This window comes from Sylvia atricapilla, chromosome 16 (genome assembly GCF_009819655.1).
Source record: "Sylvia atricapilla isolate bSylAtr1 chromosome 16, bSylAtr1.pri, whole genome shotgun sequence".
NCBI lineage: Eukaryota > Metazoa > Chordata > Aves > Passeriformes > Sylviidae > Sylvia > Sylvia atricapilla.
The window spans coordinates 8,269,188-8,296,782 of record NC_089155.1 but is presented as its reverse complement, the minus strand read 5'-3'; the positions used below and the strand labels follow the sequence as shown (position 1 = coordinate 8,296,782).

The window sequence follows — 27,595 nt, the reverse complement described above, 5'->3', positions numbered from 1 at the left end:
GTAAGGATCCAAGACACATTTGGACCCAGCCCAGCCCCATTCCAACTGCTCCAAGCCCTTTCCCAAGTGGTCCGGCCCCATCCCGACCAGTTCGAGCCCTTCTCCCGGTCGGTCCAAGCCTCATTTCAGGAGAACCGGTCACCTCCCGACAGGTCTCAAACCCCACCGCAGGTGCTGCAAGTCCCACCCCGGCCGGGCAGTGCGGCGGGCTCCGGTCTGTCCGTGGGCCGCAGGGAAGGGTGTCCCGGAGAAGAGGAAGGGGGTCCCGGGGAGAAGGGGTTGTCCCGGCGCACTCACCATGGAGCCCCGCGGGCGCGGCCCCTGCGGCGGCTCCGGGGAGCCCGGTCCGGCCCCGTCCCGCTGCGCCGGGGCCCGCGGTTTGAACTTGGCTCCACGGTGGGAGGGGACGGGCCCGGCGGCCGCGGGGGGGACGGGACACGGCACCGCCGCCGGCCCAGCCCCGGCCCCCGCGGGGGAGGCAGCCCCGGCCCCCCCGGGCCCCGCCGGAGCGCGGAGAGCAGCGCGTCGCGCCCGGGCTGCGGGGCCGGTGCCGCTCCCGGGGGACAGCGGGCAGGGTGCGACAGGCTGTCCCTGCCCAGGAGGGGCCGGCAGGGCAGTAGCCCCTGCTCGCACCCACCCGGGGATCCCAACCCACGCGTGTCCCTACCCTGGAGCTGCGCGCCGTGCTGCAAACCCCCGCAGTTTCGATTTCTGTTGGCGTGGGGCGATTGTTTCGCTCTGGATTCACAGACGGCGGTGGGTGAACACTGACAACGGCACCAACCCATAGTGAAAGTGACTGTCCGGGGTGAGACCCCCAAAATATCGACACGAGGAGTGTCCTCGTGCTTCCAACCAAAGCCCTCTCCTCCTTCCCCTCTGCATTTTGTACCTCACCCCCAGCACAGGCACAGAAATCGCCCTGACTCAATTCATATCAGTTTTGGGAAAAACTGAACTGACAGAAACAAGGCTCCGCTGAGGAGCTGAATGTGGGTGATTGAGTAAGAAATAGAACAAATGGTGAATAATCCAGCTCTGCTTGGCTTGGTGAGAACGTTCCTCCCCAGGAAGTGGGACCCACAGCACACTGCAACATTCCACTGGGACAGGACCCATATAACTTCTTTATTAGCTCTATATATAGCTAAAATTCATGCGTGCCATAATCTATTTTAAAAACTACCAAGACATCTACAAACATTGAAAGGCTCTAAGATTGATGATCCCTTTTAAGTAAGAAAAAATAATCCCCGAGCTAAGGAATGTAGCCCAAAGGAAAGGGAAGCTGCAGGTACCAGGAGCACATGGCCAAAGGAGCTTGATGCTTTGAGAAGGCGGTACAGCATCCAGCACAGGGCCCCTTCCTTGAGATTTCCACATCCCCAAAATTCCTTGTAAGATGTGGTGTTGCCACCTAAGCAAGGGGCAGGGGTAGGAATCCCACCAGTGGGTTCCACCCATGTTATCTGGTTCAAGGGAGATGCTCCCAACAAAAGTCAGGAATCTCCAGCGGGAAAAGCCACACCACTGCAATTCCCACTTCCCTATCCCATCCCAATTCTGCAGCCACCAACACCACAGCACTGCTGGGCAGAGGGATTTATGCACCACAGGCACTCAGCTTTCCTCAGTGTAATCACTACACCAGGAATCAGAATGCCACATTTCCTGCCCAGAAAAGCAGGATATAGGCCCCATGTGAGCACAAGAAGCTGAAGGACAGCACACATTGAAAACTACTTTTAAATTTGTTTTAATCCTGCAGTTTCTGCCTCAGTATCGAATCCTTGTCCAGCCAGGTTCCCTTGCCATGTCTACCCTCTCCTTCAAAACATTATCTCCATTCCCCTTCCCAAACTCTTCCACTGTCTCTGAGCCCACGCACCTGAAGGATGCCAGCAATGGCACAAAATCCCTGAGCAAGAGCCTCTCAATTCCCAATGCCTTTCACTCACCTTTGGGAAACTACAATTCCACAGGACATCTGTGATCTACACCCTTTCATCAGCTATTCCAGAGAATGCTCAGGAGTTTCCATTATGAGCCCAAAGAAGAAAAAGCTTTAGCTTCCAGGCCAACCGTTTTAGGCTTCTCATCTGTTTTGGCAAGAGGCCGTAGCCCAGCTTGGTGCAGCCACCACTGGCAGGCACCTTCCCAGAGTGGTGGGAGCCTGATAAGTCCAAAGGTTTCTGCTATCAGACCCACTCTTCCCAGTCAGAATCAAAGGGCAAGACCACACTTGAAGACAACACAAGGAAACAAAAAAAAAGAAGCTGTATTTTATACATATTCTCCAACAAGGAATAAGGGAGTTTCTCCTCCAACTAAATACATATGTGATAATGCACAGCCACAGACCTGGATACAGCTGCTCTAGCCTCAGGTGTAAGACAGTACAGCTTCTCATTCTAGGATCACGAGAAAGTCAGGAGATTGGGGTAAAAATAGTACACATCACAAGTGTCAAAAATTGAAGACAGTGTACAAAGGGTCCCAAACACAAAGCTTTACATCTCTTGAGTTTGCTTTTTTCTATCTGCACTTGGAGATAGAAACCAAACCTCCCAGCCACAGGCAGTCACAGCTGTGTAACAGCACAGTCTCCCAAAAAATCTAAATAAATGTTCTTCCTTCAAAAGGGCTTTCAGGAATTGCTGAGTTTTGCCTTGTTACTTTAAACCACCACTGTGCTTAATGAACTCAGACACCTAAAAGAATAAGCTTTACTATATACATTTAAAAAGTGAGGAAAAGTTCTCTAAAAATACGCTTTTGAATTTGACAAAATGCTCCTGCTGCTCAGGTGGGAGGAACGCCTCCAAGCTGTGCAGCAGCTTGTTAGCAGACCAAACGAAAGCACCTAAAGAAGAGGAGCCAGCCCAGATCTTTCCCTGTGCTGCTGGGCTGCTCCCAAAACTCCACCCACCTCCTTCAAGGACACTCAGTGCATTCCAACAGCAACAACCCAGATCTGCTAATAACGAACCAACATCAGATGGGCCAAACACTAAAGGGGGACAGGGAACACATGCCAGGGCCAAGAACAGAGGGACTGCCACATGTCAGAATCCATACAAGCACTAACTAAAGCTTGTGTTTGCAGGGGGAATCAGAAATCAACATGGAAATGCCAACAGAGCCTCACAAGACTGCTCCTGTCTCCAGGTACAATGTTCCCGTGTGCTGCAGAAGCTGATGGCCATGCCGGGGAAAGTAGGAAGCAGCTTTTCCTTTTGGGAAAAAGCCCTTTCCTATCATCATCCATGTCCTGTCCTTCGAAATCCATGCCACTGAAAGGGCAAATGCACCATGAGCAGGTTAAATCCTACAGGGATCTCTAAGGCAGCTGAGGCCAGCACACTCTAGAAGGTATTTTTCAGCTTGGCTGCCACAAGCACGAGAATCTCTCCAATCTTTTTCTGCCAATTCTCTATGTCCTTGGAGACATCACACCAGAGCTCTCCGTGCCGAGGTTCAGCATTCTCACAGCGCTTCCTCACCTCTTCTTGTTGTTCCTGCAGGGAAGAGAAATGACACTTTGTCCTGGTTTGTTCTAGAACACAGCCAAAAACTGAAACCTCCCTGATTCAAACACTCTTCTGAATTATAGTGGGGTTTGGGGTCTGTTATTTTCAAAGGAAGTCAAAGTAAAAATTCAGAAGCAGCAAGTCTCCTGCCTGGCTGAACAAACTGGCTGAGCTGCAGGTAAGTAAATTTTGACTATTGCAGAGAAACTGCAGCAGGAACTTCCTGTGCATTACCACCTGCAGGAGCTGTGTCAAGTGAAAGGTCTCTCTGAAGTCAGAAGATAAACACTCCCATCATTTCAGTGGTATCAGCAGTAAAAACTGCTGTAAGAGATTAGAGCTGGCTGTTCCTCTGGCTGTGTTCATGTGCAGCCTGTACTCGACACTTGGGAAGAAACAACCCCAGTTACACAAACCCAGCACCACAATTCTAGCACAATCCCCTCCGAGCAAGCTTGAGTTTTACAGGAGGAAGATCGATTTCAGAGGTTTTTGCATGAACCAGCAGGACTCTGGACAGCAAAGCAGCCTGAAACACAGCTCAGCTAATGACAGCACCTTTTAAAAGCCACCACACAGGCCTGTTCATGCTCATTCGTGACCAGGCGTGACAGCCAGCCTCGCCTGTGACCACACAGGCAGGAGCAGTGGCAGAGTGCTCAGCCCAGCACTGCAGCAATCCCAGGACTGGGCACCCTCTGCCAGCCAGGGATTGCTGCTGCCTCCATTATTCCCAGGCACACACTCACCTCTGTGCCATGCTGAAGCTCAAATTTGTAAAAGAAGGCCCAGGCATCCCCCAGGTCAGAGTCTATCTTCACTGTGCGGTGGAACCACTCTCGGGCCTTGGTTATTTTACGCTCGCTCCAGAACAGCCTGGTGGGAAAAGCAGAGAGGAGTTGACAAACAGCCTCATTTTAGAGGAAGATGCCAACCCACAAGAGCTCCAACACTTAAAGGCTTTGCAGGTGTTCCAGTTCTTTGCTCTTCCAGGAAGTAAACAGCAGATTTTTAGGCAATTTGCAGACCCATCCTGCCCCTAGGAAGGGAAGGGAGTGAGAGGACTGAAAAGAACACCCAGCACTTCCTCTTCACTGCCCCACAGTGAGGCAGGATAACTTAGAGGATAACTCAGCCCCAGGCACAGACAGACTGCTGAGAGGGGAAGCATTACTGAGCTCAATTTTTGCTGCCTCAATTGCTTTAATTTTGTTGTTCCAGATTTGGCGTGAAAAACACAGGATTACATGCCTACATCTATTCCCACTCCTTCAATTTCTTTACGTTTCAAGTCAGTTTTAACATCTAACAATTAAATAACTTCTAAAAGCTGGTAACTGGCTGCTGTAAGGTCACATGCTCACACCTATAAAGCCTGCTGGAGTGGAGTGGAGCAGACCTGCCTTGTCAGCCCCATTTTCCAAGGAAAAACAAGCATGGGAGCCTCTGCACTCAAACCTCAGGCTGGCACAGCCCCACTGCAGCCATCTCATCCAGGCACTGATCAATGCTGAAATTTCTCCCCAGTAATGAACCAGCTGAGTCAAGAGTCTCTTGGTTTCACTCCTTTGCATTAAAGAGTTCATTTGAGCTATAAGGTCTTTATCAAATCAACCACCCCTCATAAAGAGCTTAGCCTGTCATAAAATTATACAGCTTATGTGATTGGTTTTAAGCCCTATAATACTCTTGATTGTTCTGTGTTAAATAAACTGTGATTTACAAGAATACAAACAATGATAGCAGAGGTTTAACACCTGCAAGCAGTGGCCATTTTCAGCAACATATTTAACAAAAGTTTGTCACAGATGTGTAACACTCTGTACCTAGAGAGGCAAGTCCTGATGGGTGGTGGAAGCTGTTTATGTTGGGATTAGCTGTTAAACAGCCTGAGGTCGCACGAGAAGGGGCCTGGGAGCAGTTGCCATAAAGCAAAAGTTAACATTTTTCTCACTTGCTGCTAAAGCTGAACAAATCAGCTGTCAGGATCTGGCAGAACCCAGTGTTGCAGTCACTGGAGTGTATCCTACAGTTTTCTTTGGCTTATGAAGTCGAGTTGTGAAAGAATTGGGCAACTTTGAACAAAATGTCTCCTGTATTAACCTCTTCTGTTAGTCACAAAGGGAGAAAAGTAAGTTTGTTTCCATCAGAGCTGCTGTAAGGCTGTTCACACATCAGAGCAGGATGTAGCACCAGTCAATTCTAACAGCAGGTTTTCAGCACTGGAATCCTCATAACTCAACCTGGACAAGAAACAATTCCTAGTAGATTATCTTCCCATTTCAGAGAAGCAAACTACAGAATGGCTGGTGGTTTGCATTCTGTGAAAGAGCACACCTGAAGAACACTGACATAGGAAACATTCAAGAGTGGAATATCTAGCTCAGAATTTAAAGACACCTGACAGAATCTAGGATAGAGAGGAAAGATGAAAACTACAGAGTAGCCACATAAAACTTGAAAAATAATCAACAAAAAAAGTCCCTATTTTTACAGATACTTAAAACACATCCTGAACCACTTAATAAAGCCTAATACACCTGACAGCACAGTGAAATCCTCTTCAAGGGACAGAAAGAAAGCAGCTTGTAGGGTGCCAATAGCCAGCACTGGCAAAGGTCTTTGTGTGAGTGTATTGCTGCCTGTGCCAGTCCCAGACCCACCAGCTCGAGGGCAGGCTGACACTCCCCACTTGTAATCAAGGGAGAGATTTGTACAGTTACTAGGAGACAGCTGGAGAGCTGTTCCTTGCTTTGGGACTTATTAGAGCTGCTGCAGCCAGAATCACATGGCTCTGCTGGAGTGCAGTGCTCCATCCTGGAAGCAGCCACACACAGACACTGATATTTTTACTGCATCAAGCACAGGAACTCACTTGGCCACAGCCAGCAGGACATGTGGGTCATGTTCACACTTCTTGAGAGCATCCACACTCTTGGTCTTTCGTTGCGGTCGTGCTTCAAGGAAAATTGCTTCTGACCACAGGATTCCTAAATCACACCAAGTAGGAAGATTGTTTAGTGTTATTTTGAGGTTAACTCTCCCCACCCGGACATCAGGTCAGTGCTCTGTAACACAAGCAGCAGTACAGCCCTCAACCCTGGTGGTTATTCACCCCCAACCTCATCCCAGATCACTCTTTCCACACGGATACTTCATTCAGTACTCTGAATTTTTAGCTACTGTGTGCACCACGCTGGAGCTTCAGCTCTGGGGGTTTCTGTACCACAATTCCTGCAGCTCCAGCACTGTCTAACCAAGAGCTCAGGCTTTTCAAATGAGACACTGCAAACTCTGGGACAGAGAGGGCAAATCAGCATTTCCAAAGGGAAAGGTATCTGTCTGTTTGAACATGCAACAGCAGTGGCAAAAGTCTCAAAAGTGCAAAGTACAGTCTGGGAGCAGTTTCAAGGGTGCTGGAGAGCACCACAGTCTTATTGATGCTGGCTCCACACACATTGATGAAGGACAGAGCAGATCCAGGAAAGCTGGGTTTAATCCCTAGCTCCTCTCACTGCCAAAAAAGCAAGGAAGGAAATATGCTCAGGGGAGCATGAAATCTGCAGTTTCTCATGTCAGCCAGGCACACCTGATCACTTCAAAGCAAAGCCTGAGAGCTGGTGTCTGCCAGGACTCCATCAAAGAGCTCCCACTTCCCATAAACAGCACCACGGGAACACACATGAGCTTTGATAACTGCAGTGACAGACAGGAGAGAGACTCTCTTCTTCTTCTTCCTCTTTATATATAGGATCACAAACACCATAATATTTCTGTTTTATTCTTTTGCAGCCTGCCACCCATCAGGAATCAACCCAGCAATTGATGGACGCAAACCTCTGGTTTACATGACCACAGGTGGCCAGTGAGCCAAGTCCTGCGGGCTTTGATATTATGGTTTGTTGAGGCCTAAGATAAAGTTGGAAGCAATTGTTTAAACAAAAACTGAGATCCTGCTGCCCATTTCCATAGCAACAGGCAGATCTGTAAAACAGCCTGTGGTGGCAAACACTCATTAGGTCATTCACAAAACAAAGCAGGATTTTGGGTGGCGCTGCTTTGGTGACCCACTCACATGGAGAGTACCTTGCAGTTTGATCATGTCATAAAAGTCACTTATTTCCCAATTATTTTACTGAGACTTAAGCAGCCACCAATTAAACACCTTTCAAAACCTAGCCTGAAGGCAAGGCAAGCCTTGCCCTGCAGTAAGTTACTGCAATTTGTAGTTATGTGACATCTTCTCCCCAAAGATGTCAACATGTTTAAATAATTAAGTCTTCCTGCAATTCTACCTCAAAAATAGGGATGTGTTAGGTACTTTATCCTCCCATCCCAAGAGGCTAATGTTTCCACTGCTGGTTAGAACTAACTGACTTACATCATATGACCTCTTAGCCTTCTATTACATGAGCTAAAATAATCAAAAACCAGGACTAAACATTTATGTTTCATGATCCCCTAACCATGACTCTGGTGGAAATTCGCTGCCAGCACAAGTTATTAAACTCACTGTGGTGCAACCAGTGCAGGCAAATCAGCAACTGGGAATCTCCTAAGGCCAGCTGTACTCCAGAGGGACCATTCTTTTTCCACTAAACTTCCTAATGACAAACACTGAAGTGTCCTTCTTTCATTTTAAAACTTGGCAGGCTTCTACCAGCTTCCGAGAAAAGCCCACCATATCCAAGATGTTTTTGCAGGAAGCCTGGGGACAAACTGTGGACCATGGATCCAGTAATATACTGGGTACTGCAGAAAAATGGAACAACACCAACTCCTCAGGTGTGAGAGAACACAAGGTAACTTGGATTGTTCTCGAAGACCCTCAACATTTCCTCTGCAGAAGGGTGACTGACACCTCCTCAAAACACCATATTCTGAGACCTGGCCAGAAAGGACATCTTGGGGAAAAAAAAAAATCTATCAACTGGGCAACACAATTGTGTTAAAGGTAGAACTGAGATCCAGCTCACCTGAATTGGGGCACTCTTGCAGTGCCTTGGCCATCAGTGTGTTTGCAATGTTTTTCAGCCCAGCTCGGTACTCCAAGCGAACAGACTCCAACCTGGAAAGGAAGGGACTCTGATGATATTTATGACAACATTCACTAGGCTGAAACAAACAGTGAGTCACATAAAGGTCACTGGAAACTGCAAACATCTGTCCATATTCTGAATATGTGTAGGTGACTGACATCTTCCCATTCCACTCCATCTAAAAATAAATGTGACTTCTATTCCCAAATGGCCCAGATAAAAAACAATCTGAAAATGAGACTGTAACAGAAAGGAGAAAGCCCCATGCACTCTGCATGCTCTGTGCACCACAACTATCAGTAAAGAAATAACTAGTTCCCAGATCCTTAGAGTAGCTAGCCAGAATCACCAAAGCATTTCTGCTATTCAGGGGAGTTGTTAGTCCAGAAGAAACTCCAGGATGGGTGTGGCCCTAAGTCCTAGCCTCAAATGGCTGAGACGATGTGAAATAGCTGGCCTGTAGAATGGATTGAATTGGTAGCCCAAATTCAGTTCAACTCCACCCAACTCACCAGAGATCTGGATTCTTTGGGTTCTTCAGGCGAGACTTTTCCAAGATGGCTCTTGCTCTAGTCAGCTGCCCAACTTTCTCCTCCAGCCTGGACAGCAAAAGCCACAGGGGTATGGAATGGGGGCACTTCTTCAACTGTTTTTTAAAAAAGAGTATGCTTATAGGTAAATTTGGAAAAAAAAAATCTTGTTCTTCATACAGAAGAGAACTTCACTCCCTATATCCTCCTGGAGAGTTTAGAAGAAGAGAGACCAAGTTGATTATGTCTCTCCAATTTCTCCAGTTAGTCTTACAGCACAGAAGTGAATTTTTTTTTCCTGCACCCAAAAACAGATCAGGTACATCAGGTATAACTGAGCAATCCCAGCAGTAAGAGTAAGAACACACCTCCCTTAACACAGCTACAATTTGTGCTCCTTCTGCAGATGGAGGGCTCTCATACATCCCCAAACCACAGCAGAGTGTGCAGGGAGTCATTAGGATATGGACTCGGGCAGAAACCTGTGTCCAAATTACTTTGATGGCTGTTGACTTTGAGCATTCATACCCAAGGACACCAATTACCATTTAAAAGACAGAGGAGTGCTCTGTAGGCCACCTCCTTTCACAGTGTGTATCTAAGGGCTGCTGAGAAAGATTTTCTTTTAAGAGTTCTGGTTTTAATCTTTACAGGTCTTAGAGAATTACTGTGCCAAGCCTTTTTTCCTGCCTGTGAGGAGTCAAGCATACAGAGAACTTTCTCAAGCAAGAAAGTCAATCTTGCATATGGGTAATGGGTAAGAGAATTTCCTGCTTATTTAATTTTTTTTTTTTTACTGTTTTAATCAATGACAGAAATCAGGTCTTTGTTTCTCCATTTTGATTCAAAGACAGACATCTTTCCATGCCAGCAGCACAAAGCAGTAACATCCATCTTACCCCTTGATTATAAGCCTCCCGTGCTTTCTCTACCAGCTCTTTTTGTTCCTCGATTTGTCCTTTCATCATCCACAGTTTGGGGAAGTCCTCATAGTGCTTCAGGGCTTCCTCACAGAGCTCCTGGGCTGCAGCAATGTTCCCAAGCACCCATTCCAACTTCACAGACTTCATGAAGACCTGGGAACAAACCAGAGCTGTTTACCACCAGCAGCCACTGGAAAACCATTAATCTGCCAAAGCAGCAGGTTCCCATTTTCATGCATCCATTAGAATGCTATTAATAAGCTACAGTCTGAAGTCAAATCAAAATTAAAATATCTGAGTTAAATAACAGCAGGAAGAAGTAACAACGAGAAAGGTAAATGCAAATACTAAAGGAGTTAGGACAGTGTCATCAACCTGGATCTTACCTATTTACATCATTATTAACATAGAGCTGGCATTTGCATTATCACAGAATCACAGAATGGCTTGGATTGGAAAAGTAGTATTTGTATAAAGAGCACAGCTTTAACAGCAAAACCAATTAACAAACCTGAGCCTCTTTCACCAGCACAATCTGATCTCCTCAGATCCAAGCTACCAACACCACATTTTCTTACTTATGGCTTCAGGCTCTGTTGTCCTGCTTGTTACAAACACGTACTTTTCTGCCCCCCCCAAATCCTTCCTTCTGGCTACGCAGGGATGTCACAGCTATGAGAAACATATTATAGACCAAAGGCTCTCTCACTGCTCTTTGATCCCCATCCTCCCCATTCCCAACCTCCCCTCACTGTGACCTCAAAAGAGAGGCATCAAGTCTTAGAGCAGAGCTTCAGCCCCAGCTGCAGAAGCTCCCTGGCTCAGGGAGGAAAAGGACAGTTAAAAAGATGTGGGATGTAACAACAACTGAGGGGGAGGAACAGAGTACAGAGATGAAACTAACATTTTGTTTACTTGGACAAGTTAAAATGCTTTTGTATGAAGAGCTGAAAATCGACAGTTTATCATACCAGAGACAACTGGAGATAAACACAGGAGTGTAGCTTTAAGCACCAAACCACCCCAGAGCTGTCTTTAGTAGAAGCATAAGTGAGTCTTCTGTGAAAGTATTTTCTCTTTTTTCCAAGACGTGCTTTTATGCAAAACAAACATTACACAAACAGCTGTAAACTGGGAATTTCCTGACTTTTGCCATTTGTGTAAAATACCAATTGAAACCCCTCACTTGATCCTAGCCTTTTTTTCCCATCATGCCACGACTTTGTGTCGCAACTGGCTGGAGAAGCGCTCGGCAAAGCGGCCACATGCCCTGGAAGGCAATGGCAGGGAGCCACATGGTCAATCCCTACGGCCACAGAACTGAAGGAACTCCTCCTTCCGTCCCAAATCCCCCGTGGCCAAGAGGCCTGAGCCTCTCCACCCTGCACACATCCTTACCCTTGCTGTGGGGGCACTGCTGCGAGCCTTTGCCAGCAGCCTCCTCGCTCTTTCATACTCATTGTTCTCCGACTCGAGCTTCACGGCAGCCAGCCAGATCTCCTCGCTGTTGGGGTTGGCCTGCAAGAACACAAAGTGACAGACAAATGCACACAGTGAATCAACAGCAGATTTAATCCTCTGTTTGATCCAGATTAAAATTGAAATCAGAGCTTTGTCAATCCGCAGTAGGATTTTTTTCAGTGCAAGCTCCTCCCAGTCTTCTTTGACCTTTGAAGTTTATAGAAATCCTCCAAAACAGATGGGCAACACAAAGATATTTGCCAGTTTAAAAGTTGGATGCTTCTCAATTGTTGAAAAGCAGTAATGCTTGATCCTCTGAACTTCCAGTTTAAATACTGAAAACATCACAGGGTCTGCCACAATGAGACCCTCATTTTATTACCCTCAAGCAAAAAAGCTGCAGCTTGAATTCCCCACTGAGGTCTGTGAAAACTCTTCCAATAAAAGTCATTTCAGTGGCAACCATGTCAAGAACTTTTCAGCCTAGTAACAAAGAGCACTGGGAACAGATTAAGGAAGTATCTTTTACCTTCCATTTCAGGACCTATCTTTTTATTTTTTTCACCATTTAGCTTTTAAGCTTGGTTCCCAGTGTTAGAAACACTCTGCCTATCTTTGGTACAGCATCCAGCAGGTAATTCCCTTCATTAGTGGGTTTGATCCAAGACCTAAGAAATGCAGTGATCTCATTAGGGCAGACCACAACCCTTTCCCTGAGGTGACCCAAGACAACAGGATTTTGATCCATGACTGGGGTTGGTAGGAGCCATGCTAGTATAACTGATGGTTTGCAAACTCACAGAATCAGGGGCTGGTTTGGGTTGGAAGGGACATTAAAGATCATTTCATCCCAGTCCCATGGGTAGGGATGCCATGCATCAGACCACATTGCTCAGAGCCCCATCCAATCTGGTTTTCAACACTTCCAGAGATGGGGCAGCCACGGCCTGTCTGGACAACTTGTTCCAGGTCAGAACCTGGTGTACAACTACCAAAAGGGCAGTCCTACAGCTTTGCTTCAGCTTGCTGCTATTTTACAGGAAAACGTTTTGCCACACAAAGCAATCAAAGAACAGCGGAAGTCTCCATCACTCTGAAAGGCAGCAGGAATCAGGTGTTGACAGGAAAAGCCTGCTCTGTATTCTCTACCTGTCCCATTTAACACCCTCTGACAAGTGTAACAGACCCACCTGGAAAGCAAGGGCCAAGATGCTTCTGGCTGCTGGCACATCTCCTGCCAGCCACTTGGATTTGGCTCCCATGAGCCACAGCACCTCTGCTTTGGGACAGTGAGCAACAGCTCTTTGCAAAAGAGCTTCCAAGGATTCTCTGAAGACAAGAAACAGCAAGTTATAATCCCTCAAGGTACTGCCAAAGGTGACCTCTCTCACACCATTTCCACTATCACTCAGTGTTATAAATATTGTTGCAAAGTCCAGTGTTGTAAACCTTGATAAGTTGTTTCATAATAAGGAAAGGGTGGGGTCCTTTTTCACAAGGGTTCTGAAATCAGCACTCCACAAACGGCTCATTGTTCAGACACCTTTGATAACTTCTGTGGAAAGAGCCCTCACACAAACAGCTCCTTTCTCTTGGAAAGAGTCATTCTGCTTAACAAACCTTCGTAGAAACTGAGCCAGGAAGGTTTTCAGAATTATTAGATGAGGTTGGCTTGATCTTATGCAATTTATTTTTTCTCCTCTGGCAAATATACTTTTCAGGTAAAACAGGGGGCTTAAAAGCCAGCCACCACTGGGAAACATGCAAAAACAACATCAAAAGCAAAGACACACTTGTTCCCAATAAAAAAAAAAAAAAAAAAGACTTGAATGAGGAAGAACTCAGCATCTGCAGCCACTTCCACAACACAGCCTTGCTGGCTTTAATAAGGATGATTCCACGTGTATAAGTGGCCTACTGCAGAGATTGTTTGCTTTGGCCTAAGCTATGGGCAGAAAGGTTCTGACATGTAAAGCTTTGTGAATAAACTTTAAAAAGAGCCTGAGCTGTAAAAGCATAACACCAATCTTAATTCAGAATGTGATACACATTCACAGTGTTTAATCAGAAAATACCAGAGATGCTTGGACACACTCAGCTATGAAGTGGTTTATCTATGAAAACTAAATAAAACACATTTTAGGTGATTTGTATCCCCATATTTTTCCAAAGATGCCTTCTCAAAGACAATTGTTCCTACCTTGTCTCTCCACAGCTATTTTTACCATGTAATCCCTTACTGCCATAAACCATTTTATGACTTCATAAAACTTAAGGATGTTCTGAGCACAACAATAACAAAGAAGGTCAGACCTGCAAAAAACGCCAGTGTGTTTCATCCAGCTGCACTAACTCTGCACTTGCACCACACCAGGGACCATCCTGTATTTCTCCTTCCTCCCCAGCTTGTCCCCCTGTCCCAGGGATGAAGCCCTCCAGGCAGGGGCTGTGCAGAACACGTACCTGGTTCCGTGGTTCTTCTCAAAGTAGGCTGCTCGCAGCCACACACTCTTCTTGCTCGGGAAGACTTGCAAAGCATAGGCATAAATGGCTCGGGCACACTCCAGGGCATTATGAGCAACACACTGAGGGAAGACAGATCAGGACTAAGTCAGCTCAGGGGAGCACTGGAATCGAGAGCAAGCAGGAATTACACATGCACAATTCAACCCAGAACTCAGTAATTCGGTATAATCCATGAATTGAGGCATTAATAGAGAACAGAACACTTACAATCAGCTTTTTAAAAGGAAGCAGGGAAGGAATTTCCAAGTATCCCTCTACAGAGCACAAGTATCCCTGATCTTTCAGTGGGACTGACACTCACAGGCCAGCTTGAAACATCAGTAAGGCATTGGAAAGGCTCTCATGTTAGCACTTCATTTTGTTATTTCACAGGCAAAACCCTAAGCACCACAGCATGTGCCCCCCACTGCTCTGAGCCCAATTCAAGGCCAGTGAAGTTGGACATTTCTCATGCTGAAATATGATTTAGCTCTTAGCACATGTTCAAACTATTCCCCTAAAGCAAAAAAAAAAAAAAAAAAAAGCTTGGTAAAACTTTTACCCACTCCCTTGTCCAGTCTTACATTAACTCCTGAGCTACAATGGTTGTGCCTTGAAACTCAACTCCCAGCTCCTCTACCCATAACTCAATCTCTGTTGATGGTTCACACTCACAAAAAAAATCCACACTAAACTAGCAGACAAGCAAAACCAATGTCAACTTTTTGTTTAGTAAAAATTCAAATCTGAATAAAGCTCTATAATAACCTTCTGAGGCAGAGACTGGCCAAAGGCAGGCAGGTGGTGTGGGAATCACATCCACTTTCACTGACAAAGCCATTTCCCAGGCACCAGTTCAATTTCCTCTAATTAAAAAACACCAACCCACAATAAAACAAAACCACAGCTGGACATACACTGTCTGCATCTTCCATCCAGGTGTGTTTCCGATCTTCTTCCTCGATCCCAATCCCGATCACAGCTCTCATGATTGCCTGGCACGTGGCCACACTTCCAGCTTTATCACATTCCTCGGCATCCTAGAAACAAGAGGAAAGCCCAGTTCATTTTGAGAGCTCAGCACAAGAGGTTAAAGTCTGCAAAGGCAACTCCTCATGCACAAACACAGAGACATTGTGGTCACTGGCACAGCACAAACATCTCACTGCTCCAACACACCCTGACACTGAGCAGGAGCCTGCACCCATGAGGAAAGTGCTAGAGATGTACACAGAATCATTCACAAGCTGGTTAAGAAACAGATCACATCAATTCCATCCACTGAAAAGGTGACAATGTGTGATCTCTTTGGATCCAGAAGTCTTTTCCTACAGCTCCATAACCCTGGGCTGACCCAAGCAGGGACCTGACCAATAAAAAATGCGAAAATTTTACAAGGAAGAACTGTAACATCAAAACTACTGACCTTCTTTCAGCTGTGAGATTATTAAGTCTCAATAAGGGCTTAGCAGTAACTAAATTTAAGAGTACTCCATCAAACAGTGAAAAGTCAAAGATGCAAAGACTCTCACCAGACCATGTATGGAAAAGTGGAGTTTCCTGACACACAAAGCTTTCAGAAAGCCAAGCATGTCTTGCTTAAACTTGTTGAAAAGCCCTCTGATCAGGTAACAGAAATGGAGCAGTTCTAGTACTGAGAAGGAACTCGAGAACACAGCGATGCAGAGGCTGTGCTTGTGGATTTTTTTAAAGAGAAGTTGAAATGAACCTTTAATTGATTTACTGCTGTATAGAAAGTGAGAATTATTTTAGATGTTAACAAGGATATCCATTTAATACTAAATACTTCATTCATTATCAATGCTCTTAAGCAGTGTAAGATTTTGCTGCCTTGACTCACTGCAAATTATTTTAATAGGAAACTGCTTTAAAGACTTCTGATCAAACAAAATACAGAACATATTCAGGAGGAATGAGCTTCAGTACAGGACTAACAGAAGCATTTCCTACATGCTGCAAATACAGTATTTGTATTGATTTCTCATAAGTCCACTTGACAAAGACTTGTGGGGCAAACAAATACCTGTCAAGCCAAAAGAGACACATGCAAAAAGTACGTAAATCCTTCACTGAAGGCTTTAAGCCTCTGTCCTACTTAAGGCAGCAGCTGCTTCAACTTGAAGCTACTTATCTTCCATGACAGAAGCAAACCAGACATTTCTCAGCAAAACACATGTGATGTTACCCCAGGGTATCACTCATGGCCTTGACCCTGCTGAGTTTTTGAGTCTCATCTCTTGTCTCTTCACAGGGATCTCCACTGATAAGCCAGGTGCAAAATTACTCTGCCCCATAACACCCACCATCAGCAGCCTTCAGAACAGAACCTGACGAGTCCCCCTGGGCCTTCAAGACCAAGCTCATACCTGTATCCACTGCTCCCTGTTGATTTCCACCCCGTTAGCCCTAAGAGATGTGATGGCTCTGTCAATGATTTTCTCCACCATCTGGGTGTTCCCATTGGCCTCCTCCAGTTTGGCAGCAGTGATCCAGATGTGACGATCCGTCGGGATATTCTCCCGGGCTTTGTTAAGGACTTTACGAGCGTTCTCATATGTCTCCAGCCTTGCCAGAGCCAGCCACAGCTGCAGAGCAACAAAAGATGGATTTGAGATGAGAACAAGGAGATGACAAGGCTGCTGTATGGCAGTGTCAGCCCACAGAGATAAGCAGCTTCACGCTGCTTGCTACTGGTTGGCAACTGTCCTCAAGCACTGCAAGCAGGCTGTGGAATTCCAAGGAACAGGCTGCTACTGCCCTTGAAGCTCAGTCCTGATTATCTCTGGGTATCATCCCCATCTGCTGGGCCCTTACACTCCTATTTTCTGTTCACATCACCTCTCAAACAGCTGAACTGAACTCTGGCTTGGTGTTTCAGAAACAAGTAACTTTTAGATTCACCAGCTTCAAGGTTCACTTGTTTTCCCAGCTGTCAAGGCACCAGACATGGACATGAACATGGCTCAGTGCCTAACAGCAGGCACAGCTGTGCACTGCCATGACTAACCTAACAATTACACACCAAAATGAGGCATGTAATGACCACCAGACAATTAACTCCAAAGAGAAAAAACACATTCCACTACTCATTACATCCTTCCCACTGTAGCGTGAAGCATGTGGAAGAAAACCTTGTGTGGAGAAATGCTGCTCACCCTGCCTTTTGCTGCAAAACTCTACTGTCAGCCTGAAGTGGGGTGTAGGGTTTTTTTTAATTCACTCTTTTTTGTTTTTTAAACTCACTTCAACACTGGTTGGACAGCATTCCACAGCCCGGCTCAGCATGATCCTGGCATCCTCAGGTTCCTCCAGCTCCACGGCTGCTTTCCACAAACGCACTGAGTTTGGAACATGCTCAAGGGCTAGAGAGGCAAAACAATTATGTCAATAATGATGAAGTAGTTTACCAATGAGACCTGTATTTTTTTAAACATGATATAATAAAGGATTTGTGCTATTCCAAGGAAATGTCCTGAAGGAGGGAAGGGAGGGAATTTACTTATTTGGGCTCTTGCTTCAACAATGAGAATTTAAAATCAGAAAATAAAACACTTAATCATTTTAATTGGAAACAGGTTTTGGAGAGCCAAGGGCTTTTTTGCTGTACAAGCTGTAATTGCATCCTCCTCAGTAAAACACCTGGCTGAACAAAGCCTCCAGTCTCAGCAAATGAGCAGATGAAGATCTTCAAAACTGGGCAGCCTAAATCAGGCAGGGTCTGCCTTTATAGAAAAGAAGCTTCTTCAACACTAACTAATAATACAGCCTGGTTCCTTACATGCTGAAATTGCCCCCTCAAAATGCAGTTTTCCTGTAAGCCTCTCCTGACAGCCCAATGAACCCCAGCTTAACTTCCCAAAATCTGTTGTCCTGCCATGCAAATATAAAACAGGGATGCATAAAAACTTAAAGGTCTTGCTGACACTAAGCCGTGAGTACCAAGTGTGCTTCCAGCAACTCAATATGGACTCCATCTAATTAGGATTCTCCAAGGCTTCTTTAATCTTGCCCAAGAGTTAGCTGCTGCTGGTGGAACTGCATTCTCTGCAGCATGTCCTACATGTGCTGTCTGAAACATTCAATGCTAAACAACAACTTTCCTCAGCCCATCTCATTAAGAGAGACTGAGAAACCAAAGGGGTTTTTTAGCCTTTTGTCACTCCAATTTGCACCCCAGACTGCTGGAATCAGCTGCATTGCAGCATTACTTCCACTGCTTCCATGGTGACTGTACACAAATGTGCCATAGTAACAGAGGACTGAGCTCATCCCTCTTCAATAAAGCAAGTACAATCACAGGGACACAAAAATGAGTGGGAAAAAGCATCTAAACCCACTTTAGAACTAGCTGGGCTTCCAGACAAGGCTGTTCCTTGAGGCACTGCTGCAGAGGCACAGCTCTGAGCCTCAACTCCGAGCACATCCCACCCCAACAAAAACACAGATTTACAACAGACATTAACCATTTGTCTCCAAGTCTGCAGCTGCAGGAGATTTTCCTGAAGAATTTAAGTGAATAATGTCAGCCTCCAAGAGCTGAAAGCATCACTCTGCAGGACAGAACATGTTTTCATAAATATAGAATTTGATTTTTAGACCTCAAACTGTATTTTAGCCACTCAGCTTGCTGGGTCTCCAGTCAGACTGAGGCTTTAAAAACTCCAGAGGTTCTGCTAGATGGTAGGAATGAACACAGCAGAGAGGAGAAACACATTATGAAAGGTCATACTTCAGTGACATTACCTGGCACTCAGTCTTTTTTATTTGGGGAGAAATAATAGGTTATGCTGCCACTTAAGGCTCCAACTCCATATTACTGGTGCTCTCTAGGCAGCAGAGGAGCACTGTGAAGCTGTTAACAGACAGAAACTGGGAAGAGAATGATAAATCCAGTTCCATTCCACTAACAGCTTTGTATCAAGAGATTAGGTAGGTGGTTCCAAAAACTGAGTGTTTTTCTCTTCATAAATAGACTGTTTGAAGCAAAGCTCAGTACTTAGTGGGTAAGTCACTGCTCTCACACAAGACCCTCCCCTACCCAAGCTGGACTCACAGATCTATTTTTGCTCCTGTAAAAGTATTTTTCTATTCAACATCTGTGACTGTTCCTGAGAAGGACACACGGTGTCACAGGAGCAGCACTTCACATTGTGTTGCACTGCAGAGCCAATGGAAATTAAAAAAAGCTACTGAATAGTTAATATCTGAACTCTTTAGAACTTCAAATCCAGCAACTCTGAAGTGCCTTTTATCCAGATGCAGCAAGAGGTCATTTCATTAGAGACCTGCAATTTTACATGCAAGAGGTAAGAGGTGGGAGGCAAGTAATTCCTCTGAACCTAAACTATTCAATACTGCAGACTGCTTCACAACGATTCAGTAAATGTATTAAATAAAATGTATTTTCCCTGTCTAGATTAAAGTCAGGAGATGTAGCTAATACAATTCAGTAATTATGAAGGAACTAATCTCTACTGATACAGGCCCAGCTACTAAAAGCAATCAGAGAATTCATATTTTGAACATCCAGGGAAGACCTGGGTTCAGAACAACACAACAAACTGCTGTTGAAGAGATCATTGTTTGGGAAAGACAGTAACTCCATGAAAGAGAAAAACCTCCAAGAGCAATGGAATCCAAGAAGATGTAAGGTTTCAGGTAAGCACCAAAGAGAAAGGCTGTTTGTCAAGGACAAAACTTGCTACACTACAGCAAATGCTGCAGCTCAACAGGCTCAAAAATATGAGAACCTCAAGACCTCTAAAGCTCCCCCAGCAGCAGCCACCGTGGTGTCTAACAGGCAACAAGCAAGTAGGAACAGTGAATTCTGGTATCTTTTCCGAAAAGTATCACCATGTGACATCTAGAGCACCTTTTTTATCCTTAGGACATAATTTTTAATTGCTTTCATCTACTTATCTAATCGTGATCAAGCTGGAATTGGCTTAGGTAAGTGAAAGACCATTTTGAGATTGTTTGGTACCAGCAGCTTTCTGCTGAAGGATGTTTTACAAACACTTCAACACCTCTGCTCTTTGGCTCAACAGCAACAAGTTCCACCATCAGCAGACAAAATGACAACTGTAATTTCAACAAGGAAGCAAAAAACAGCACCTGAACTTATGGCCACATCTTGAACAATTCACACCACAACACAAAGAGTGCAATGCCTTCATTTCCCTGAGCTCCCAGGAGCTCTCACCTTTCCTAAGGACACGTTTCTTGGCACGGATGTCTGTCTCCAGCTCTGCTGCTCTGATATAGATCCGCACAGACTGTGGCAGGTGCCGCACAGCCTGGGCCACAACGGCCTTGGCTGTATCTCCAGGCTGAAGCCGAGCAGCTTCCAACCAAACATCTTCACTCTGTCAGGAAAAACAACCCATCTTCCTTTACATCACAAGAATACAAAGTCAATGTAAAGTCACAGCTTCTGGCTAAGCAGTTGTTTTGTAATACAGTAGACAGGGAAGCTGTACTGGGCAGAGCCTCAATTAACAGAGATTCTGCCGCTCATGAAGCACAACTTTTTCCCACTATCCTACAAGACCAGCAGGGAAGCAAAGCAATTCTGACCTTAGGGCACATCTCTGTTCCTTTCATGATGAGGTTTCGAGCCACCTGAAGTTTGCCAGTGACCTCCTCCAGTCGGGCTGATGCTATCCAGGCTGGTGGATGATGAGGATTGGTCTCTCGGACAGATTTCAGGAGCAAACGGGCTTTTTTGATATCACTAAAGGAGGAGGAAAAACAGGAAGGAAAATTTTCAGCACATTGGGAAACAATTCCCCTGAACCAGGATGTGCTCAGATGCACAGTAACTGTGACCTCAAATTTTTCCATATTGGAGACACAAACTACATTCTACCAAAACAAGCTACATCAATGTAGCAAGATCACAGTGAAAACCAGTTAAGTATTTAAGCAAGATTTTTGGGAATTACAGCTGGGCATTTGCAGCCAGAAGCTGATAAGCCTAAGCATTGATGTAAATCAAGAATTAGCATCAATATTTGCACGCATTGCTCTGACTTAAAGAGCAATTCTTTATGAAACAGATGTCAAACTCCAGGCTGAAGAGGTTCTCAGAGGTTGTCAATCAAGCCTAAATTAGCAGCACACAGCTACAATTAACCAGGTTATTTCCTGGCTGGCAGGCAGCCACACACTGCCATCACTCTGGCATGGAAATAAGGGATGGAATGGAAACAGTCTCCACAATTGATGCATCCAGGTCACATGCTAATACCTCAGCTAAAAGACTAGACCAGATCTCATGTTAAAAGAATTCATCCTCAAAAACTCACCTGGCATTTCTTACAAACTAAATGCCAGCTAAAAGCACCCGCTCAGACAGATTTCCATTTATATGTAGGATCAGTGCCACTGCTAAGAAGGATAAATCTGTTAATCCTTCTTAAACTTACTTGATATCTCCTCCATGTGTGGGAATCATGGAATTCAAGTCTGTCAAATATCCTTTTGGGTCCACCACAGTCTGGCCACTCACAGAGTCCGACACCTGAGGAAGTCAAATCAGAGGCACTGAAATGACCACACACAGCCCCTGAATGCCTAAAAAGACACTGCAGCTCTACAAAAATCTTTGCTATTCATCTGTTCCCAAAAGCAAGGAAGGAGGAAAACAAAAAGCCTTGCTTATTAGCTTTTTCTGTTTCTAAAATACACAACACCAAAATCCAGACAAGAAGCAGCTTGTTGATAAGCAGTCATCCAAAGGTCTTGCAGCCCTGGCAGCTAAAGGTATTCTTTTTAGAATAAACCAGATTTAGATGAGAAAACCAATGAAAAAGAAGTCAAAAATCAGTATTTTTCAGCAATTTGTTTTGTTTGTCCTTACAGATGCTTCCCTTGGCAGCACTACCTGTGCTATTTGCCTCAAGGGCACCTCTGCTATAACCAGGTAGTCTGTTCTCCCATAATGACCAAGAATTCCAGGGACAAACTGGTATTTCTCAGGAAAATCTATTCATTTTGAGGACATGAGATTTGGGGAGAGGGACTACAAAATTATTTCACAGCTCAGCTTTTCTTGGATCTTCTAAAACCCAAGAGAATTTAACACTTTTCTAAAATCAGGACTTTTACAGCAGCACAACATCAACCCCAGGTATGCCTGTGACACATCCTGCCTTCCCACATCCGTACCTGGCTTAGCCTCATATCCATCAAGGTGTTCCTGGCTTGGCCAATCTTCCTCATATCCAATTCACCTGTCCCAGGTGTCATCAAGCCTGGTGTCATTCCTCCTGGGTATGGAGTATTCAAACCCCCTGGATATGGTGTGTTCAGCCCACCAAATTGCTTTAAAAAAAAAAAAAAAAAAAAAAAAAAAAAGAGAGAGAGAGAGAGAGAGAAAGTCATTCCTAAAATCTCTTCTGAGACTTCAAAAATTATTCAGACTATTGGCTGACTTGCACTTCCCCAGAAGCTGTAGGACACAGATGCTGAACCCCCACAGGTACTTCTGATAAGGCTTCCCTGTATCCCTAAACCGTTCTCACACAGGATTTGGAAGTCTATAGGCAATTACTAAAGTTTAGTCCAGTCAGTGAAATAAGCAACAAGAAAGAGAAAAATTCAAGCACAGGTATCTGAACCTGGCACAATTAAACAAGAATATCTGCAAAGAAGTCCCATGGACACCTGGAGCCAGCCTAGGGCCAGTCAGCTGCTCTTATAATTCTATAACCACAGTAAACTCTGACCACAGAGCAACAAGCTAAATTACTTCATTTTTAGTTGACTGAAAGGCAAACAATTTTTAACACAATCACCCCAGAACTAGGCAAACCACTAGGTGAAAGCAAACTTTATTTTCAGTTCCCTTTTTGCAAGATGTTTTTGTAAAAGAAATAGTTATGCTCACCAAAACTTTCACTACCCTGCATTCAGCAAACAGAAAAAGAAACACTTTCTTCCATCTTTAAAACAAGAACCAGGTTTTCTCTCCTTATCCTTAATGTTTTCTCTGGTAGTGGCTGTGCACTGAAAGTCTCCAGCAAGCACATGAGTTCAACACCCAGAATTCCTTTGTCAGACTCACAAACCACACCAAGCTTTTGGTCAAATATCTTTTTCCCCAAATCCCAGTTTAACACTCATCTCTAATCCAGTTTGGCCACAGCTTGCCCAGGTCTGCTGTGTACTCACTGTCTGGCGTGGGTCCACAGAAGTGTGATTTTCCCCTGACTGCAAATGCTTGGCAAAGAAGCTGTCAGGGACAGGAGTCAGCTTCTCATAACGAGGATTCCTCTGCCGCTTGTTCCTGGCATCACCAACCTCGGGAATACTCAGCCACTCCTCCTCGGTAACCTCGGCTAATTTCCTCTGTTCAGACACGAGTTGTCATCAGTACTTGCTGCAGAAATGGCTTTCTAAGTGCTCTAACTCCTTAATAGATTTATTTTCTTGAAATAATTCAAGATCAATTAAACACTTAAGGGTCAGACTTTTTTCCTAATCCAATGTACAAAGGAATTAGATGCGTTTAATTAGAATTTGGTTTTAGTCCAGACTGAGATTCCAAATCAATTTTGTTATTAGATTTAGTGCTACAAACATTCAGATTAATCCTAGTGCCTGGAGCATTGAGTGGTTTATTACTAATCATTAGACAACAGCTTAAACAATACATTTTATTTAAAAGAAGATTTAGAGTCAGGAGATTCTGCTCAGCCACTCTTGCAATGCCAACAAGTTATCAGTTTCCCTCAAAGACAGAAGTGAAGCACCTTCCATAAAGAACAAAACAAAAATGACCAATATCGAAATTTGCAGAAATTTCACTGCCTTGTGTACCCACATGAACAGTGTTTATTCTTCCAACAGAAAGAAATTCTAATCTGGGAAATATCAAAGTACTCATTTGCCAACACACAAAATCTGAGCAAAGAAACAAACAGACACAAAAGAACACACAGTCACTTCTTGTAGCTCATAAAAAGTCACATTTCAGACATTTTTTTCCTTACTTTCAAGTCTGAGAACTGCTGTTGAATTTTGGGTCGTTCCATACGGTACTTTTCTATTTCCTCTTTTTCTCGTTGTTCCCTTAGGAAAAGGAATACTGAGGTTATGCTCAAGGTAACACTTGGCAAGTCTTGGATTAAAGTGTTGACATAACAGACAAATGTGTTTGATAAGAGTTAGGACATTAAAAAAAGGCATTTCTTCCAAGCTTAGATTATCAACATTATAACAAGAGATCCTTTATCTAATAAGACAGTAATATAGTGTAAAAACAGACATCTCCAAGTGAACCTCAGTCTTTAACCTCCTATTAATGAGCAGTGAATTTAACAAGTGACAGACTGTTTACAAGTATGAGATGTCTTTTCTAACAATTTCCAGTCTACTGTGCAGTCTGTGATGCATCAATATCAGTTGCTCAGCATCTCCCCACACCATGTTAATGAACTACAGTGACTCTTAATTAACTACAGTAATTTAACCACATTCACTATCAAAGCAAGTGGTACAGAATACCTGTCATGCTCAATTAACCAGAAAACACCCCCTGCCAGTGCTGTAGCTTATCCTACCTCCTTTCCTTCCTGCGTTCATCCATCCTCTTATCCAAAGCTGCATAAATAGCATCTGCTTCTTCATCATCTTTTTCATAGGGGCCACTTGAGAACAGGCTCCCAGCATAGCCATTGAACTGGGAAATTGGAGAGAGAGAGGGAAAAAAAAAAGAAGAGAAAAGGCAGTGTTTTAAGTTTCTGTTACGTGCCTGTTATGTTCCTGCTACAGCCAACAATCACCTGAAAATGGATTCACAGACTGTTTCTGACAACACTGCATCAGACTAACACATCCCTAAATAAAAGCATCCTCCTTCTACCACCCCATGGTGGTGTTTATTCTCCCACACCATTTCAAGCAAAACTACTTCAAAATTGCTTCTTTCAAAATTGTTTCTCTCTCTAAATCACTCCTTTACAGCAATAAATGAGATCCCAGGGTAGAAAAGCCATTCTCTTCCATTAACCACTTATTCTTTTTACACCAGTGAAAGCAAGCAGAAAGAATGTCATAACATTCAACCAACCAAAGTGGTTCTTAAAAAACACAAGAGACTACACAGGCCACTTAAAGACAATATACGGCACAGAATCAGAGTCATTTAGGTTGGAAAAGACCTCCAAGATCATCAAGTCCAATCTTGGCAAAGTACACAAGCTTTCATTTGTGGAGAATAAAAAAAAAATACACAAGCCCTGAAACACTTCAACTAATTTTTATTTATAGATATATTCCCCAGACTCTCAGGGCTCTGTATCAGTAATTAAACCACAATCCATGGAGCAAGGCCACAACAAAAATCCGTAAGCACCACGTCATGGTGCATACTGAGGTCCCAATCAACAAATAAAAAAGGAAATGCTGCCTGCAAACTACAGGAAATTCTGGGTTTGAAGCCTCAGCTAAGAGCAGGGTGCATAGCAAGAGCAGGGAGCTCAGGGATTCTTGCTCCACCAGGGGGAAAATCACCTGCAGGATGATGAAAACCTCCTCACCTCATCGTAGTTGGTGTCATTCAAATCCTCATCGTCATCATCTGCTGTCTGGTTCTTCTTCATTTGGTCGCCCACAGTCCTCTTGCCGGGCGGGGCGTGCCGATCGTCCACCGGGTCGTTGGCATCGCGGGCGGGGCCGATGTCAGAGCGGGTGGTGAAACCCGTGGCCCTGCAGGGATAAACCAGGGGCTGTCAGCCCCCTGCAACCCCGGCCTGCCACACTCACTGCTCAGGACAGGCAGGGAAAATAGCATTCTTTTGGGAGAATGGCGTCAGACACTCCCCATGGCCAGCATTCATAAAGCCAGGGAATCATGGAATAGCTTGGGACCTCTGAGCACACCCCATTCCAACCTCCTGCCATGGGACACCTTCCACCATCCCAGGTTGCTCCAAGCCCCATCCAGTCTGGTCTCAGACACTTCAAGGGATCGGGCAGCCACAGCTTCTCTGAGCTTATTGCTTTATAGGAAGAACTTTTTCCACAACTACAGTGCAACCACCCAGCTCATGGCCCTGCCACACACCCTGTGCATGGCTCCTTTCTAAACTCTGTCTCTGGGTGTCTCAGCTGACCCTGCAGGTTGTGCAGCAGCAGGGGCTGGGGGTCTGGGCAAAGGGACGGGGATGCTGGAGCTCTGCTGACCCCCCACATTCGCCCAGCAGCACTTCGTGGGGCACACCCAGCAGGATCTCCCCAGAGAAGATAGTACCAAATCAGTGGGGCACAAAAATAACTCACAGCCAGCAAAGACCACCCCAAAAATAGTCTCAGCCGCCACCAACCCCCCTGACTGTTCTCTCAACAAAAGCTCCCAGTCTGATCATTTTTCAGACGGTCCCACGCATACAGTAACAGAATCAGGAGGGACACAATCCCCTGCCGGACTGAAACCCCCGGGAACTCATCCTCGGAGCCAGGCTCTCCTTTAAATACAAACCCGCCCAGCTAAAGACCGAACGCGAACCATCAGGAAGGGACAACATTGAAAATCAACTCGGGGCCACCCCGAGGGGACGAGGATGAGTGGGAGAGAGGTGTGAGCCCAGCCGGGCAGCGAAAGGGCTCGGGAAAGCCCCGGGGCCCAGCGGAGCGACAGGGGTGTGAAGGCACCGGGGTGGGAGGCCAGGCCGGGCCTAGCGGCGTCTTACCCGCGGCCCAGCCCGGGCACGTAGCCTAGGGGCGCGGGCATGCCCAGGAACGGCTTCTTCTTCTTGTTCATGATAACGGTGGCGGCGAGGCGAGACCGAAGCGAGACCGGAGCAGGAACCAGAGCAGAGCCAGGAGAAGCGGCCGGGAAAGCGGCGGCGGCGGCGGAAGCTGCGGCGGGAGCAGGCGGAACTGCCCGCGGGGCCAGAGCGGCACTTCCGCTCCCGCCGGGGAGCAGCGCGCCCCCTGGCGACGGGGAGGTCCTGAGGGGTGGTGAGGGTGACGGGGATGGGTAAAAAGGGGATGAGGATGTTGAGCTGTGCCGACGTGAAATTTAACATTTATAGCAATTTATTATTTTTGTTGTTATTAGGAAATTAGTAACTGCTAAGGAGCCTCCCAGGCGGCGAGCGGCCCTGCAGGGAGCCAAGCTGACACCCTGCGTTTAACAACCCACAGCCAGAATGGAAAAAGGGGCAAAAGGGCCAGGATCGTCCCAGGAGGGCCTGGAGCTGGACAAAGCCTCGGTGCTGCTCTCCCTCGTTTCCCCCAGCCCATGCCTGCAGAGCTGCGGGGTGTGAGCCTTGCTTCCCCCTTCCGTCTGCTTCTCTCCTGCTAAAAATGTCCAAGACAAATTATCTCTGGGAGCAGAAGCTGGTTTTCTGCTCATTCCTTCCGAGGACCTCTCACTTCCAGCTCCGCTGTGTGGTGACAGCACACTCCAAGGGACCAAGGTGTCCCCAAAAAGTGAGGGGTTACAGGTCCAGCCCCTCGGAGCGCAAGGAGAGCCGCCGTGCTCATCCACCCTTCCCGAGGGTGTCCCCGGAGCTCCTGCCTCAGTTTCCCCAGCGGAGCCCTGGGCAGGCTCCTCTGGCCCAGCCGCACCCGGCCTC

At 45.6% G+C, this 27,595-nt stretch overlaps 1 protein-coding gene across 1 annotated transcript; it reads right to left on the bottom strand.

Moving 5' to 3' along the window:
- Nucleotides 1-1,094: 1,094 nt before the first annotated feature.
- On the bottom strand, nt 1,095-26,895 carry PRPF6 (pre-mRNA processing factor 6). The gene is made up of 21 exons (XM_066330819.1): nt 26,705-26,895; nt 25,553-25,721; nt 24,575-24,693; nt 24,005-24,083; nt 23,184-23,360; nt 22,179-22,334; nt 21,437-21,531; nt 20,586-20,742; nt 20,212-20,374; nt 17,253-17,371; nt 16,376-16,594; nt 14,906-15,028; nt 13,947-14,068; nt 12,674-12,812; nt 11,421-11,540; nt 9,999-10,175; nt 9,082-9,215; nt 8,507-8,598; nt 6,406-6,520; nt 4,280-4,406; nt 1,095-3,518 (listed from the first exon to the last, which is right to left on the bottom strand). The coding sequence occupies exons 1-21, from the start codon at nt 26,773-26,775 to the stop codon at nt 3,366-3,368; spliced, it is 2,826 nt and encodes a 941-aa protein (XP_066186916.1). The 5' UTR covers nt 26,776-26,895; the 3' UTR covers nt 1,095-3,365.
- Between the last annotated feature and the right edge of the window lie 700 nt (nt 26,896-27,595).

What these genes read in the sequence shown, in the direction of transcription:
- PRPF6 (XM_066330819.1), bottom strand. Translation starts at nt 26,775, where the DNA reads ATGAACAAGAAGAAGAAGCCGTTCCTGGGCATGCCCGCGCCCCTAGGC. An exon ending in TGGATATGAGGCTAAGCCAG is followed by an intron (nt 21,532 to 22,178) that starts GTACGGATGTGG and finishes TGACTTCCTCAG; the next exon opens with GTGTCGGACTCTGTGAGTGG. An exon ending in GTCCTGCTGGCTGTGGCCAA is followed by an intron (nt 4,407 to 6,405) that starts GTGAGTTCCTGT and finishes TTTTCCCACCAG; the next exon opens with GCTGTTCTGGAGCGAGCGTA.